At 46.9% G+C, this 17,512-nt stretch overlaps 1 protein-coding gene across 1 annotated transcript; it reads left to right on the top strand.

Annotated features, from left to right (window-relative positions):
- The first annotated feature begins 10,610 nt into the window (after positions 1–10,610).
- EVX1 (even-skipped homeobox 1) lies at positions 10,611–17,159 on the top strand. Its single transcript, XM_083405669.1, has 3 exons — positions 10,611–11,098; positions 14,045–14,301; positions 16,071–17,159. Exons 1-3 carry the CDS (start codon positions 10,648–10,650, stop codon positions 16,605–16,607), a joined length of 1,245 nt encoding a protein of 414 aa, XP_083261795.1. The 5' UTR covers positions 10,611–10,647; the 3' UTR covers positions 16,608–17,159.
- Positions 17,160–17,512: the final 353 nt, after the last annotated feature.

Raw genomic sequence — 17,512 nt, 5'->3', positions numbered from 1 at the left:
CTATGGAGGCAGACCATAGCCATCATGGCTAGTAGCCATTGATAGCCTTCTCCTCTGTGAATCTGTCCAACCCTCTTTTAAAGCCATCCAACTTGGTGGCCATTACTGCCACCTGTCGGAGTGAGTTCTGTAACTGAACTATGTGCTGCATGAAGAAGTACTTTATTTTATCTGTCCCGGATCTCTCAACATTCAGCTTCATTGGTTGTTCATGAGTTATAGTGTTATGAAATAGGAAGGAAAACTTTTCTCTATCCACTTTCTTCATTCCATGCATAATTTAATTTTTTTTATCATGTCACCGCTTACTTTTTCTAAGTTACAAAATCCCAAATGTGGTATCCTTTCCTTTTTGGGGACTTCCCCCATCCTCTTGATCATTTTGGTTGCCTTTTTAATATCCTTTTTGAGGTGAAGTGACTAGAACTGTATACTCTGTCTCATTGATCCATATGACCTCCCACATTTCCCTACATTATGAGCCAAAATAGACCACAAAAACTTTTGATAGGCTAGAAGATCTTCCACTAAAGTGTTTGTGATTGAATAGAGTTGAGATAGAATAATCCTTTATTGCCCTACTTTTGCCCTTTCTGTACCGTGTTTCTTGTTGGTCACTGAAGAAAACAAAATGGACTCTTGATTTAATGTACTGAAGGAGTCTATTTACACAAAGTAATCTACCATTCTCACCTGACATGGTTTTTCTTGTGAATGGGTAAGTGTCTTGGCTAGGCAGATGTAAAAGAGCAGACAGGCAGACAGACAGACAGACAGACAGACAGACAGACAGACGTCCTTATGTTCCTTTCTGCTGCTCTTTGAAAAATTGAGCTTCATTATGGCATATCACCCTTTACTGAAATCTCCCTTTCTTGATATTTTAATGAAAAGATTAGTGAGGCGTTTCTGTTAGAACAATTGTTGGACTTCTTCCTATGGCCCAGTTTTTCAATCAAGGGGTGATGCCTTTTCTGGGCTGTGCCACTCAAAGTTAGCTTACACCAGTTTAGTGAATTTCACCAGCCTTCTCCAACTTGGTACCTCCAGATGTTCAGGACTTCAACTCCCATTAGCCTCCCATTTGGAGAGTATTAGTTTGGGGGAAGGCTGAAGACTCTTGGGACACTGACTGGACAGCCTTCATATATTTATTAGCACTACAGATGATTTGTGTTGTATCCTGGGCTTTACTTTAATTGCATTGGCTAGTGCATGGATGGGGAACCTGTGGCCTTTCTGATGCTACCAAATTATAACTCTCATCATCCTTGGTCAATAGCCATGGTAGCTGCGATTGAAGGGATTTGGGTCCAAGTTCTCTATTCCTGTACTAGACAATGCAACTGAATCACGCCAGTCAAGAAAATTATACATTATATACATATTTAAGATTACACATACTTAGTACTTCTGAACTGTATCCAGCTAAGGTCTACTCAGATTAGACTCACTGAAATTAGTAGATTTTAGTTAGTCATGTTCCTTCGTTTCAATGTGTCTACTCTGAGTATGGCTAGCTCTGGAAACAGCCCTCTGGATTTTGTCACCCTGGGTTTTTGGGTGGAAGAGGAGGATACAAATTTAGAAAGGCAAGTTCCCAGAGGCACATAGTCCCAGGACTAAAACATCAGCACGAGGGCTTGGCCACCGCAAATCAAGTACAAGAGATAGTGTTTCGTATCATTCACACTTCAAAGTCATCCACTGATTAGACTTACCCAGTGAAGTACATGTGTATTATAATCTGTATCAACCCTTTGTGCAAAATCCATGCAACCTGTTTACAAACTGGAATATAGACCAGTTCCAGCATCCCTAACCTGAACCCAGGAAAATAGTATGATCCATTGATGGCAGCATATCATAAATAATTGGGACAAGAAACCCATTGGTATCCCCCCTAAACCTTCCATGAAGATTATGGCTCCTAATAATAGTATGTGGAAAGAGGAACGTGCTGCTTAGCATCAAGATCCAATTTAAGCTCATTCTTTTGTTCCTTAGGATAGAACTGGGAGCACTGTTTACTTAAGAGCAAGTCATCTATGCAATTTGCTTTTCCAAGCGGTATGTATTTAGGATGGGATTCCTGGTGCCCCAATGGAACTGGTGCAAGAACAGAGGATGGGACATCAAAGAGACCGACTAAGCTGCAGTCTGGACACCCTGACCATTATCTCTCTCTTTTTAAAGCTCTTTCTTTCCTTTAATGACACGTTGCCCGTTTCCACCCCAGAGCCACCTTATGACACGGCCCTGGGGCTTTCAAAGCCCTCTACACTGGTCTGGCGGAACTGGGCCGAGCCCAGGACCATCCACCCCAATCAAAGGCGAAGCTCTCCCTGCTGCCTTCAACAAGCGATGCTTATCTCTTGGGTCAAATCGAGCTGGTACTAGAGATTTGACCTCAGATGCCCTGCGCCACGCCCTCGCCAGCAACCACCGTCTGCATTAACGATGCTGTTATTTCCTTCCATCAGAAACCTCGACGGGGAAGGCTGTCTCTGCTAAAGCACGTCCATGGTGTTAGGAAATGGGGGGCTGTTTTATCTAGTAGAAGAAGAACCGCGGGAGGAAATCCCCTTGATTTCTTTTGATTAAAAGCTGAGATCTGTACAACTCCGTTTGAAGGGCGCTGTGCTCGACATGCAGCCTGCACCTATTAACCGACTGACCCAGGAACCACTGGCTTGAATCCGGTTTGCTTTAATTTATCAGTTGAAATAAACTAATTACTGACATCGGATCAAATCGCCTTCAGAATCAAGAAGTTGTCCAAATATGGACCAATTGAGAAGTGGATCAGATAGATACACACCGGTAAATTAATTATGCCCGCCAATGAACCTTAAACCAAATATAAACCAGACTAATTAATTCCACTGGATTCACTGGAGCTGAATTAAATCCAAGCACTCCGGCTGAACTCGTTTTTAGACCACTTAGTTGGTTAGAGATCTAGACAACGAAAGACTTGGAATGATATACAGTTAATATTTGCGTTGTGCGTGTCCCCCGATCCGCAGCAGCAATTCTGAAAATTATGCACCGTTTTCACTAATGCAGACACCCTTCTTCTTTCCTATATGATTCAGTGCAGACGTCATGTAAATTGCAATGAAAATGTGCGTTCCCAGCGCAGAAAGAGCGCTGGGAAATTTATGGAGGTTATTCGCATGGCTTGCACCAAACATGGAATGAACGAGATGTCTTTTACTAAAGACTCCAGCTTTGTAAATTACGTCCACCGCGTATTTTACCGCATGGGAAATGGTTATTGGGATTAGATTTTGGGGGGCTAACATTCTAATATAATAAATATGACAGGGACTTAATATACTTTGTTAATAAATATGACAGGGACTTAACATACTTTCGGGACGTTTGTTTTGTTTATAGATTACGTGCGCGCAACCTCTTCGTTTGGTGTAGGTGGGTCGATCGGTCCTTCAGTCTTTGCATCTCTTTCAGACATATATGTAGGCAGGTCGGAAGATACATAAGGCACGATATAAAGGTTTGCAAGAGATGTAAAGAAGGAAGGAAGGAAGGACGGAAAGAGGAAATAACCTGTTCTGTTCTACATGACCCCATAATTTGGAGGCACTTTCAAAATGAAGTAAGGAAAAGGTCTTAGCAGTGATTTATAACCACAGTCAAAAGAATCTGGTTTTACATACCCCGCCCAGGTCTAATAAACCCTTCCATTGTTCAGATTTGCTTCATCGCGATTTCAGCGTATATTAATATTTGTTACTACCAAATGCATCTGGGAAGATACCTACGACTCTGCAGTAAAAGCTGGCAGACGGTTCAAAGGGGGCCTCCTTTAGAGTATTGTGGAATATAACAATTACGTGAGAGGCACACGAGGTCCAGCTTTCCCCCTCTGCCTTATTTAGGCATCCATTCGAAACACTGGAGAATTACAATGTTGATGCTCAATTTTAAGGAGGAACTCGAGTAATTTCTTTTATTTAAAAGACAGGACAGGTTGCTTCTTCTTCTTTTTTTTAATGAGGAAGTCGAAACCAGCCAAAGCCAAAAAAATTTGTTTGTCGCACTGCTTTTAAATTGCAGTCTTATACATAGATTCCTAGGGGTGAACGCAGTGGTTATAGGCATCCACAGAATTGCACTACCCATTGCATTTAAAAGTGCCAGAGTTTGGATAGATTGCTTTTATAGTGATTTGTAGACTTCCCAACTGTTCAGATTGTTGCTAATCCAAAATACAGTACCTAGATTTTAGCCAGTCAGGGTAAAATTAGTCAGTGAGATTAAACTAACTACAACAATGCACTTGAGCCGTTTGAAATGAATTTGCGTGTATATTTATTTACTGCATATAAACAGAAGCGGATGCCCAGATTTCTACTGCGCTGTCTCCTATAGCCCTCAGGCGTGACAGCCTTCGGAGTCAGTGCACTTTCACACTGAATATTGGAGGGGTAACAGGACTCTTCTGAATCTGACTTCGTTGCAATCATGCTGTTGGCAGACTTGGATTGGATTAACTCGAAAAATGGCAAGATACTCTGTATGTAAGAGTGATAACATGAAGTACCTCGTCTTTGCCTACCAAGATGAATCATAGAAGTCTCCTTATGTGTTTAGATTCTATGCCCCTGGTGTGGAATTTCTTACTTTAATTGTGTGCAGAGACACGTACATAGATGGCGCTATATAAATAAATGTTAATAATAAAGTGTTGTTTGCATTTTTTTTCATCATTGCAGCTACCGCTCAGTCTCTTCTCCCCTTCTGCTATTTAATATGGTTTGAATTGCTTCCTGCTTGGGTCATTATTTTTTTAAAAAACCATTTGTTTCCGACTGTGAGTTAAAGAACCAAATGTGATGTTGCTAATAATACACAAATTGTTCTGTCCATTTTATAGCCAAATACCGAAAATATATGTGCACATATATGCACATATTGCCTTTTCCGGGTTCACGTTGTCTCAAAAACATTTGCAGAGTTTACTTCTAGAGAGCTGAAGAATAAATGCTCCGATTATTTCCTTCATTGCAGCGTTTCAACTCTAACACTGTCGTAAAAATAGACTTAATAAAACAGCGATAATTACGTCATTATAGTTAATAGCATCCATTAACAAATTCGGCTTTCTGCTTTGCTAAATCTGATTCTCTTTCAAATCAAGCTCTTTGACGTTTTGTGGGTTGGATCAGAGACAGTAGAGCCTTTTTTTTAACATTTGTATTTGCTGTGTTTGAAATGTGGGGGGAGGGGACTGAGATAGGAAAATCCAAAATTAGTTACTGATGATTCAGCATAATGAACATTATTATTTGACAAGTTTGGGTCTCTTGGGAATTCTCAATAACACAATACACACAAATAAAATATATTCAAACTTGCATTTTCCGAAGGATATTTTATTGTTTTTAACATTGATCTACAGGTTCGGCAGCAAAAATATCACTCCAGCGTCCAGGCTTCTTCCTTGTGTCGATTCCTAGAACGCTGAAAAAACAAATTATTTATTTAAATCTTTTTATGGCGCCTTTCCAAGAGTCAAGGAAGATTAGAAAAGGATAGAAAGAGAACCGTTTAAAGCATATTCTATATTCTGCATATTATATTTGCCTTTCTAGGCAATTTTCTGTAATAAATAGGTGATGTTTAGGATGACGCGTGGCTGTTGGGTTGTCATTCACTTTGACTGAGGGCGCTGGTCGTCTTTGAAGGATTTGCTCCGGGGTGACGCAGCAGACGGTTCTGGACCTTTGAAGTGGGGCACTTTACACCTGGGTGTTTCATCTGAATGTGTATGTGTGTTTTCAAGATCGAGAGGAGACGAATGATACCCGGAGGCACTCACTAAATTTCACTAACGAACCTCAGAGAACTGTGGTGGGCCTAATCCTGGCAAAAAGGAAGGAAGACACCACAGCCAACCACCACAATGCACACTCTCCCGAACTTACAATAAATAGATATATATTTCCTATTTAGATACAGTGGTACCTCGGGTTACATACGCTTCAGGTTACACACTCAGCTAACCCAGAAATAGTGCTTCAGGTTAAGAACTTTGCTTCAGGATAAGAACAGAAATTGGGCTCCAGCGGCGCGGCAGCAGGAGGAGGCCCCATTACCTAAAGTGGTGCTTCAGGTTAAGACAGTTTCAGGTTAAGAACAGATCTCTGGAACGAATTAAGTACTTAACCCGAGGTACCACTGTACGCACCAAGCACAAAAGGAAGTTCTTAATCTGGTTTACTTTCACTTTGGCTGAATCATCAGTGTGATGTGAAGAGCGGCTTCAAATGGCGAAGCTTAGGGACTTACTACAGAGAGGTGGTAGACAGAAAGGGAATGACACGGATCTAGGCTGCAGCCCTGTACGCGCTTCCTTGAGTGAAGATCCCCACGAGCTCATCGAGGACGAGTGCTGAGTGTAGACACCCTATGGGATTGTACAGCAGGAGAGAGAGAAAGAGAGAGGTCATAACCCAATTTCAAAGTGAAGAAGAACCGCTTGAGATCCCGATCCCGCGCTTAACAGATCATTCACAGGTTCTCAGTGGGGCTCTTTGGCACCAGCGTTTAGCCTGGACTCGGGTCAAGGTCTGCCGGGGATTTGATCTGCCCCAGTCTTAAACGCGCAGTGACCAGGCACTTTCGTTTTGACAAACATTTCTAGTCGGCCTTCAGGTTTCAAGGTAGGCTCTGTGGTTTAGGAGGCTTATCAGATCACTTAATCTCACTATATAACGTAAATCCACAGGGTCAGGGAGCAGATCTGGTTAGAATCATCCCACTAATGGCCCGGGGGGGGGGGGTTGCTGCTGGAGAAGGATAGGACTGCCAGTTTAAGGGCCTCTTCCGAGACTCTCCTCCCTCTCATTGCTTCCTGTTCCCTGCAATTACACTACCGGTTTGAAGACGATCCGCCAAAGGTATTCTGTCGCAGGCATCGCCCACTGATGGAAAGGCTTTGAAAAACCAAGGAAGCATTTCCCTTCCCACATTTCAAAGCAGCCAGCCGCGCAATTTACATTGGCGGGGCTGGACCGAGATTGGCATAGGGCTGTCTTTCTCTTCATCTCAGTCGCCCACCAGTCAGGAGATAATCAGCGCAGGGGGGCAGGGAGGTCCGTCAGAATTTATCCCATGTTCTTCTTACGGTGCCCTTATTGTAATATGGAGCGTCTCTATCCCGGATAAGGCGGGATGCTATCACAGAGGAAGAAAGAGGCGAGCTGATCTAAGCAATCAACCTCTTTAGAAAGAGCGTGGAAAACCTTCTACTCTCTCAAAAGCCCCGACTGAGAAGCCACACAGAACCCTCACTCTTCTGTTCCGTGTTAACGAACACGGAATAACTCCTACCCTTAATTTTTGGCTATGACTGAAGGCGGATTTAAACTGTGACTAAGGCGGATTTAAAGTAGGGGTGCAAAAAATAGATCACTTGATGTTCCGCTTTGACTACCACTACCACCCATTCATTGGCTAAAGGGTGTTAACAAATCCGGTTCTGAGTATACGCCCTAGGAGGAAAAGGAGGGGAGCCTCCTGTCTGGCCAGTATGAAAACTCTTCCCCTCTCAAGGAAAGCCGGTGCCAACTCGCCACAGACCTGTCAGTTTGCCAACAACCCCCTGCCCCGGGAAATCATTAGGCTCTGAATTAACTCCTTTCTCCTAGCAGTTTAAAGACTCTCTTAAGCTGTTTACGCGAAGGGACTTTCCATGATCCTTTCGCGCTTCCTTGCTTTGGATGTGACACGGAAGACCCAGCTTAAGGGAGGAGATCTCCAGCTCTCTCTCTTTCCCTCCCTCCCTCTGTGTGTGTTTTCCCAGTCTTTCCTTGTTTCCCATGGTGGGCGTTAAAAAGTCAACTGCTCATCACTAACTTCCTCCCGCGTGTGACTGGAGGGGCGGAGGCCCCCTGTAGTAGGAGACCCCTCCTCCCCAGATGGTACCCCAGATCAACAGCGGTTTCAGTTCTCTTGATTTCAGGAACGGATGCACGTTCTTCCTCTCCATCCCCCTTGACTTATCCAAGGAGGTCTTAAGGCTGCCCAAACTTTCTCAATCGACAACAACTACAACAATGTTCGCAGAGGATAATCAACTACGGAACATGCCTCTGACGACGCATTTGATCTTATAAAAGTAATTAATTAACAAGGACTTTAATCGCATTCAACACAGAGAGACTTATTACCGAGTAAACGTATTTAGCATCGCATTTATTCGAATGTGGCTTTTGTTTGGCCTTAATACATTTAAGACTGGGGTGTTAAGCCTCTCGCCTTGAAGTATGTCGGAGATCTTGCTGATTATAGTTGCAACTCCATCCACAAACCTCTTACAACAAACGAATCCCATTGAAACCGACCCCCATATATATATCCATATATATTGCTATGCTGTTAAATAGGTTGCTTTGTGTTTAGGATCGGAATGAGTGTCTGTCAGCTTTCAGCGCAACTGGCACCCCGATCCTAAAGACTTGAGAGCCAGTGAGACACCCCTACCTTCCCAGGTGAGTGCGTTTAGGATTGCAACAAGGGCGCTGTCCAAACCTTACTGACTCAGAGCCAAACCGAAATTGTTGAGCTTAATGTCTAATAATTTCACGAAGATTTACTGAACGGAGGCATGGAAACAAAGAACGCATCTGGAGTAATTAAAACGTAACATTTCCACAGTAAGTAAAATGTGCTACTTACGGCGGTTTTGTCCATGGAGTTCCTCAGCATAACATGGTTTTCTAGTCCTCCTCAGAAATAATACCCTGGTCTTTGTACTGGAAACAGATCCTAGATTTTTTTTGCTTACTTGTTTAGACTCACCCCTCCTTCCATCCCCATTTACGCTCCTTCAACCCAACCCTTTCTCTTGAAATTATTAAGGGGGAGGGAGTGTGAACTTGCCTTTGTGCGTTTTGTTGTTTTGCTTCTCTACAAAAACCCTCAAAAATGCCCATAAATTCTTTACCAGACTGGAAACATTGATTGAAGGTTCATTACAGCGCAACTAACATTCTTTGAAAATAAGGGTAATAGAGTTGCCAGGGATGGTTTAGCGGTCATTTGATATTACTTAACAAACTGATTTTCTAACTGCAAAAAAGGAGGGATACATTGAAAAGATTACTTATGTTAAATGACTGCGCAAAAATGCAAGAGAAACCGACGTCCACAACACATTCCTGATTATATTTTATTAAAGGAGACAGAATGTGGATCTGAACCTACTGGCAGATCTCTGATTTAGAGCAGATCAGCAAAAATTTCTGACACCCAACTGTGTATTAATGGCAACAACCTATATGACTTGTGTCATCCATATTAAAGGATTGAAATGAAGACAATTAGCTAGGCAGGGACTTTGTATAAAAGGGCTCAGAGTCACCTTGTTCAATAATTTTGTGGGGGTTTTTTGTGTGGTTTTTTTTTTTTTTTTTTTTTTTCAGATGGCTCTGGTTGGTAGATCTTGGCAAAACAAACAAACAAAGTAGATCCAAAAAGCCTAAACCCCGCCCGCCTGTGCACTACAAATATCTTCTCTGTCGCTTGAAATTTGAATAAGCTGCCGCTTGATTATTTCTGTCGGGTTGAACCTTATCAAAGCATCTTCTGGTCCTGTGGAGGGCGAGGAAAAAAAGAATTATATATAGGATAGTGATTGAAATAAATTATCATTAAGGACAATAAGAATGGAAAGTACTTAGGACATCAATCAAACTGCTTGCCTGTCTATCAGTATTGCCACCAATTCTCGAGTTCAAACCAGATGGCCCGAATGGCTCGAAATCAAATAGTGTTTTATAAACGGGGTAGGTGGCATATGTTAATCAGAACAAGTGGCCTAATATTCACGAATGGGTCCTTATCTTGCAAGCACAACTTTCGAGCCGTCCGATCTGTAAAGAATAAAATAAAGAATTTCCCGGGGATGAGAGAGGAGGGGAATGTGTGTCTTCTTCGCACGTTTCAGCCGTCGTGGATCAAAGGTGCAGTTCCCCCCTCTAAAAAATAAAATAAAAAAGGTATTCAAATCAGATCGAAAGGTTACTTAACTCTCCCACTGAGGAACTCAATAGAAACGCAGCTTTGCAGTTGCATCTCATCCGCCATCTCCCTTTTCACACTTGCCTCTCGCATCCATCCCAAGCGCTTGTTACACCTGGTACATCTCTCATCTCTCCCCTCCCTTCTCCGACCCCCTCCACCCCCACCCCCACCCCGCCTCCCCTTTAACTCTTCTCTCCGGCTCTTCCTTTCATCTTCCTCGCCGGCAGACGTTTCTATTTATCCCCCGGCAATCAAGTGAGTGGCGTCACCAGAGGTACTGTAATGACGATTGCACCATTAAGGGATGACAGCTTTAGAAAGAAGAGGGCAATGGTGAGATCCCTCCCAGAGCCGCCGCTGCACAGTGGAGCGTTCGCATCACAAGGTCACCCCCCGGCTCACCACCGCTCGCGGCTCCCTCTCTCTCTCTCTCTTTCTGCATTGGCAGGAGAGGGTCTGCTGGGAAGAAGGGGTGGGGTGGCCCGGGGGGGGGGAGAGAGAGGGAGAGAAGGCGCAAGAGGGTGGATGGGGCTTGGGGTGGGGTGGGGTGGGGGAGAGGAGAATCCGGACTTTATTTAAAAGACCAGCACAATGGAAACTAGGAAGGAGATGGTGATGTTTCTGGAAGGAGGTCAACTTGGCTCCCTGGCAGTAGCCAAGAGGGCACCCAGCTTGGCAGAGGCCGTGGGAAGCCCCGGTCCAGAGCCGCAGGACAAGATGATTCATAGAGGCTGCCACAGCCCTAGGTCTGGACCCTTACCCTCCCGGGAAAGAGGAGGAGGAAGGGTGGAAGAGGAGGATGAAGAGGAGGAGGAAGAAGAGGAGGAGGTGGAAGTGCTCCCGGCGACAGGGACGGTCCCGGAGAGCCGGTCCGCGGCGGCCGCGCTGCTCTCCGCCGGGCAGCAGCCCCCGCTCAACCGCTTGGCCGCCAAAGGCCAGCAGAGCAGCTCGGACACAGAGTCGGATTTCTACGAGGAGATCGAGGTCAGCTGCACCCCGGACTGCGCCACGGGCAACGCGGAATACCACCAGCACGGCAAAGGTATCCCAACCCCTCCCTTTCTCCTCCCGCCTCCCAGTCTCTGGTCCTGGGGCTCAGGCCGGCCGGGCTGCATCCCAGGACGCGCCATCCCATCTGCCCTGGAGCTTAGGAGCAGAATGTCAGCGCCTGGTACTGGAAAGCAGGCTGCGTCTCTGCTTTCCAACCCGATCCCCAAAGCGCTTAAGGGCTAGTGGGGGAGGCAGCCTGCCATATACCATCTGATCTGGCTCAAGGGCTTTGATGATGTTTGCTGCCTCGGTTTGGATTCCCCCCCACACCCCCACACCTTCTCCCTTTTCCAGGATCCGTAGAGCCATGGCTTGGGGGTCCCCTGGTATCTCTAATTGCCCGCAGAGAGACATCTGCAATAACCCACACACATCTCCCGCTTTGAAGTCTAACGACGTGTTAATGGGGGACATGAAATCGCATCCTCGCTGCAACAGAGAATTATGACCTTTGCAGATTTCCCTCCTGCAGCCCAGACTTTTATTGTAATGAATTCTCCCAGAAGCTTTTCCTGTTCCAGGGCATAGCAAGACTCCCCCTCCCCTCCCCGCCCCCACCCTTGCGCCCACACCTACCCAGGATTATAGTACTCTGGGCTCCCCAGCTTCCCACCCCCAAGGAAGGAGGAAAGAAGGCGAACTTTCCGGGATTTGGCCAAGATCAAAAGAAAAACCCCGCGCCTGCTGGCCAGGCTTGCAAGTTGCTCTTTGGGGCTGCTGGCGCGCGCCTTTCCCCTGGCAGGGATGCAGCGTGCCTGCGGGAGCCCCGAAGCAGCCGCAAGAAAAAAGGACAGTACAGGGGGGGGGGGAGCGGCTGACGCCCCTGCTGCCCAGTGCCCAGTACTCAGGTCCTTTTCTTTGCACATTGGTTCGATGTCCCAATTGCCTTGTCACTTCCGTGTCTCGGTGGCGCCAGCTCGGAAATGGTCTCAGGGCTTTAATTGCCTTCGGTCTTATTCAGGGCACAATGAGAACTGGCTGCATTTGAAAGCAAGCGCGCGCACACACACACAGAGGCCGAGACCACGGACTCTTTCTCGCCACCCCCTACCACCATCACTCGCACCCCCCACCCCACCCCCTCAGCCTCAGAGCCCTAAATATCTTCTGGGAAAGTGTTGGAATGAGGGAGAGCTCTGTTTTGGCCCAGGAGGTTTCTTTCATCTCCATTGCCAGAAGGAAGAAGGTTGTTTTTGTTGTTGTTGCGGGGAGAAGGTTGGGGCCATTACACAAGAAAGGTGACTCCGCCATCTCACTTGCCAGTTATGGTCATGTATGGCGAAGGACGGTAATCAGAGGCCAACAAATGGAGGGGAGGGTGGCTATCGCCTTGGCAAGCACTTCCCTCTGCGCACAGAGACAACAGGCCTCAGAGATGGACGCTAAGGACCCCCCATAGCCTTTGGAGGATCTGCTTTGTATTGCAGAGAAGGGAAACATCACCTGGTGGTGTCAGAGAGGTCTCTTAACGTCTTTATCCTATCTACGTTGTATTGAAAGTTCATTCCCCTGTGATCACTGTCCTGAGGGATTTGTTCCTTTCGGGTCTCTGTGTGTGGTGTGGACCCTTTCTAGAGCCTCTCTAGAAAGGCTATCCTCCTTGCTTTGTCGCAGGCCAAACAACAACAACAATAAAGAGGCACCTAGACGTCGAACAGATTTATTATAGCACAAACTTTAGTGTAACTACAACCTACTTCAGCAGATGATTTGGGGGATTTCACATGCTACTCCAGTAGTAGCATTTTTTAAAAAAGCAGTAGGCTTTGAAAGAGGCCTCTTTGATACTTATTTCCCTCCTCCCAGTTATTTCCCACTGCAGGTGCTGGGGAAAATGAGCCAAAGGAAAAAGCTCTCCTTACTTTCTGCTTCTTTCTGCCCCATTCCCAGTGACTAGGGATGCTGAAGCGTTTGCATGGAAGCCGGTGTGCATTCCTTAGATCTAAATAACATCTGGGATTACCATCAGAAACCTATTCTGGCTTCTGTTCAATGCGATGTCAATCCCGATTTAATAATAATAATAACAATAACAACAACAACAATAATAATAATAATAACAACAACAACAACCAACAAACGTGTTCGGGTATAGCGGCTTTTCAGTGTAAATTATGTCAGTGTGTGCGCGCGCTCGGGAATGCGGCCTTGTAATCCAGATCCTAAACACAAAAGGAAATGCGATTGGCTTGCAGCGAATTTTACCGGAGGAGTAAACCTCCATGCGCAGAGCGATCCTAGGCATGTTTGCTCCAAATAAGGCCCTATTATAGCCAGTAGGGCTTACTCTCGGGTAAGTGGGGAAGAGGATTGCACCCTTAACACAAAAAAGAGAAAGGAACCAGATTGCCACCCAGGAGCTAAATACTTTGGGTAGTCATACCTAAACACCTGCTTTGAAATAATAATAATAATAATAATAATAATAATAATAATAATAATAATAATAATTACTAATTTCAAGGGGCCTTCCATGGTTCCATGACATTGTTTCCAAGTAAGCCTAATGTACACCTAAAGCCAGTCAGTCAACCCGAGCCCAGGTATATTCGCTCAAAAGAAAACCCCACGAGTTCAGTCCTACTTACCCTGAAAGTAAGTGCGGGGCCCCAGGAGATAATACTCCCCATAGAGTCTTGCTGACTGAGGAGTTACTCCTGAGTAAAGGTGTCTGGAACTGGGCTGCCCATCTATTTAAATCCTAATAAGGTAACTAGGCTGTTGATCTAACTAGTCTTTCGGATCTCTCCAGTTACTAAATATGGGCTAGTTTGTGTTCGTAGGCATCCAGCCCCAGTTCTCAGGGGCTCCAACCTGGGGGGGGGGGGAGAAAGTGGACAAACTGAAATTAAGGGGGGGGGGAGAGGAAACACAGGTTGGCAGAGCCCCGCTGTCTTTCTTTCTCTTTCTATGTCTTCCTCTCGACTTGCCCTTGCAGGACACTGCTCGGAGACCTCAGCGGGCAGCCCCAGCAGCGGAGGGGACCCCCCTAAAGGCAGCGGGGGCAGCGGCGGAGGGGGCTCTCAAGGATCGCTGGCCTGCAGCGCCAGCGATCAAATGCGCCGGTACCGCACGGCCTTCACCCGGGAGCAGATAGCTCGGCTGGAGAAGGAGTTCTACCGGGAGAACTACGTCTCCAGGCCCAGGAGGTGCGAACTGGCGGCCGCCTTAAACCTCCCAGAAACCACCATCAAGGTAGGATCGCAAGCGGGGATCTCAAGGTTCCAGCACAATGTCACGCATGTACAGTCTGCCCAACGGCCGAGACGCCCCACGCTTGCTTACAGCCAAGCAGCAAAGTTCCCCTGCGGTGGCCTTCCGGCCAAGGCTCCCCTGCGCTGATTTAAGTCCGATGGCAGTTTATTGGAGCTGCCATTCAAGAGCTTTTAAGGCAGAGCGATTACCCCCTTTCACCCTTTCCATGCGTGCAGAGTGGAGATCCCAATCCGCATTAGTAGCTTGTCAGTTTCACTGAAACCTGCTCGCGTTCTTTACTCAATGGGCTTATTTCTGTTGAGGTGCAACTCCGACAGCGCGGTCCGATCTATACACGCCTGCTCAGAAGTAAGTTCCATTGAGTTCAACGGTGTGTAGACGAAAGCGTCTATAACTGTGCACAGCATTGCAGTTTACGCACCACTTATTTGGGAGTCCACTGAAATTAATCCAAAAGCAGCTTTTAACCACGGTCGGTCGACTGAAACGTCCCCAACTCGCGAGTAACCTTGCTTACGACTTCGAGATATTTCAAAGTTGGTCCCCCATGGAGCTGTTAGGCTACTGATCCTTTAGGGTTCCCCTCCTCCCCGAGTAAAATGGTTGCTTCCAACTTTGGCAACTGAAACAAATGGCGCTTACTCCCAAGTAAATGCGTACAGAATGGGATCTGACTTGAGTGGGATTAAATAGGATGGAAGCACTGCTGCGCCTTGGATATCTTGTGGACCAGGTTGTCTCCAGAACAAGGAAAACCCAGAAGAAAATCTAAGGCTGCATTCTATGCACACTTATTTGGGACTAAGCTCCTTTGAAGTCGATGGGACTTCCGTCAGTGCAAACAGCCGCAGGATTTCGCTGCGCCCTTCCCCTTCCTTCATCTCATAGCTCCTGGGGAGCCTGTGCGTCTGTTTCAATTTATAAGCACTGCACAGTCTAAGGATGGCAGACTATTTGCGGACGCAGCTACTGGCACAAAAGAAATTTCACACCCGAAGGCTGTCAAGGATACAAGTTGGTTTCATCTGGAAGCAGTGAGGCTCCTTTCAATTTCAGCGGATGTGGCTTGCGCCCGTCTCCTCATATAGCTCCAAACATACTGGGTGCATGTTGCAAAGGCTGAAAAGCTGGCAGGATAGCAGAGGCAGACGGGAATGCAGCAGGAAGGCAGTTCTGTAGCAACGATAATAGCACTGTAGTAAAAATAATAATAGTCACTGTGAAACTCCATCATTGGATGTAGTTGATCAAGCTCACAGACACCCCACACGCACACTTTTCATTTCATTTATATTTAAATATATACGCCGGGGAATGCCAAGGGGGCTACCTGCCCCCCCCCCCCCGGGCGTTGGAAGGGCGATTCAGCAAGTGGATGCTGAAAACCAGTTAATATTGTGAGATGAAACGATAGTGCTGTGTTGCAACAAAACTCCCGAGGCCTTTGGTGGATTGCTAAATACCACCGAGGCTCTAGGTTTTATTGTTGTCCTTTTGTCCATTGGTCAACACACAATCCCAGGCCCAGTTAGACAAGCCAGGAGTTTTATAGGTTCCTGCTGCGACCCCAGACCCGTTGGGCCGGAACTCTGACCGCACAGAGTTCTCTGAGGCCAAGGGAGCTTGCTTAAGCCTGCAGCCTCCCTCCAGAGCAAAAACAGGGCGCGCGTGAAGATCGCGGTCTTCCTCCGTCTTCTTGCGGGAATTTTAAGAGCTTCCTGTGGTTCTTCTGTCTGTCTCTCTGCCAGGTGTGGTTCCAGAACCGGCGGATGAAGGACAAGAGGCAGCGCTTGGCCATGACTTGGCCCCACCCGGCAGACCCTGCTTTCTACACCTACATGATGAGCCACGCGGCGGCCACCGGCAACCTGCCGTACCCGTTCCCGTCACACCTGCCGCTCCCTTACTACTCCCATATGGGCCTGGGGGCCACCTCGGCTTCTGCTGCGGCCGCCGCCCCCTTCAGCTCCCCCCTGAGACCTCTGGACACCTTCCGGGTCCTCTCTCACCCCTACCCCAGACCAGAACTTCTGTGCGCCTTCAGACACCCTTCCCTCTACGCCGGCCCAACGCACGGACTGAGCGGCGCCGGAGGGAGCCCTTGCTCGTGCCTGGCTTGCCACGGGAGCCAGGCCAACGGGCTGCCTCAAAGGCCTTCGGGTTCGGACTTTAGCTGCTCCGCCACCACCAGGACTGACTCATTCCTCACCTTCACGCCCTCGGTGCTGAGCAAGGCCTCCTCGGTCTCCTTGGATCAGCGGGAAGAAGTCCCTTTGACCAGATAAAAAGCTTCATCTCAGGTTTCTCTGCTCTCCCCTACCCCACCCGACCCCACCCCACCCCACCCCTCAACTCTTGTCCAGAGACACCCTCCCTCACCCCAGCCGGTCAAAGAACTTCCATAGCGTGTTTATTTAATTGCGGGCAGTGGACGCCAATGGAACACTGACAGAGGAAGGGAACGGAACTGTGAAATAAAATTCTAACAAAAACGAAACGAGAATGGAAGGATTTCTGTTTCGTTCTTCTCTGTGGAAAAAGTACCAGAGTTGCAACTGATTGGTGGGCGGGCGGGGGACGACTTTGCCAAGTGACGCGTCTACGAAGGCGGAAGGAAGAAGATGTGATTTTTGCACCACAGGGGGAAATAATCGAGAACTTTGGTCTCCGAAGGACTTTTTTCTCCAGCCTAAGAGGGCAGGATGCCTACCAACTGCGGCATCGATAGCTTATGCATAACCTTGTATGTGACTAAAAAGGGAAATACTTGAAAGGAAGAAATTGTGGATCCTAACGAATAATGTATGCCTGATGAAAGTAAAGGTTTATTATTTGCCAGATTAAAAAGAGAAAGTGAAGGGCCTTTGTTGGATTTGCCATGTCAGAGTCTCACCCCCCTTATTTCTGACTATTATCACCCCCATCATCATTATTAGGCTAATTGGCTTCAGAAAAACACCAACAAAACTCAGCAGAACTCGCTATACATTTTCGGTGTGCCTTTTTCTTTCTCCAGCTCCAGCTCCATGCTGGCTTTCCGGAGAGATCCCCCCACCCCACCCACCCACCTTTTACCCTGAAAGGAAAGGGGGAAGGTGCGATCTTTTGTGTCTTGCCAACTGAGATGGGGTGGGGCGGGGCATGTGTGTGTGTGTGTGTGTGTGTGTGTGCGTAAAGGGAGGGGGCTGGT

The sequence above is a fragment of the Podarcis tiliguerta genome, assembly GCF_965153285.1.
Source record: "Podarcis tiliguerta genome assembly, chromosome: 12".
Classification (NCBI taxonomy): Eukaryota; Metazoa; Chordata; class Lepidosauria; order Squamata; family Lacertidae; genus Podarcis; species Podarcis tiliguerta.
Note: the sequence above shows the minus strand (reverse complement) of the source record. Positions and strands in the feature narration are given on the sequence as shown.

Bases quoted from the DNA above. Each gene is read 5' to 3' on its own strand.
- EVX1 (XM_083405669.1), top strand. From the start codon at position 10,648: ATGGAAACTAGGAAGGAGATGGTGATGTTTCTGGAAGGAGGTCAACTT. The intron at 11,099-14,044 runs GTATCCCAACCC...TTGCCCTTGCAG, and splicing joins ATACCACCAGCACGGCAAAG to GACACTGCTCGGAGACCTCA. The intron at 14,302-16,070 runs GTAGGATCGCAA...TCTCTCTGCCAG, and splicing joins TCCCAGAAACCACCATCAAG to GTGTGGTTCCAGAACCGGCG.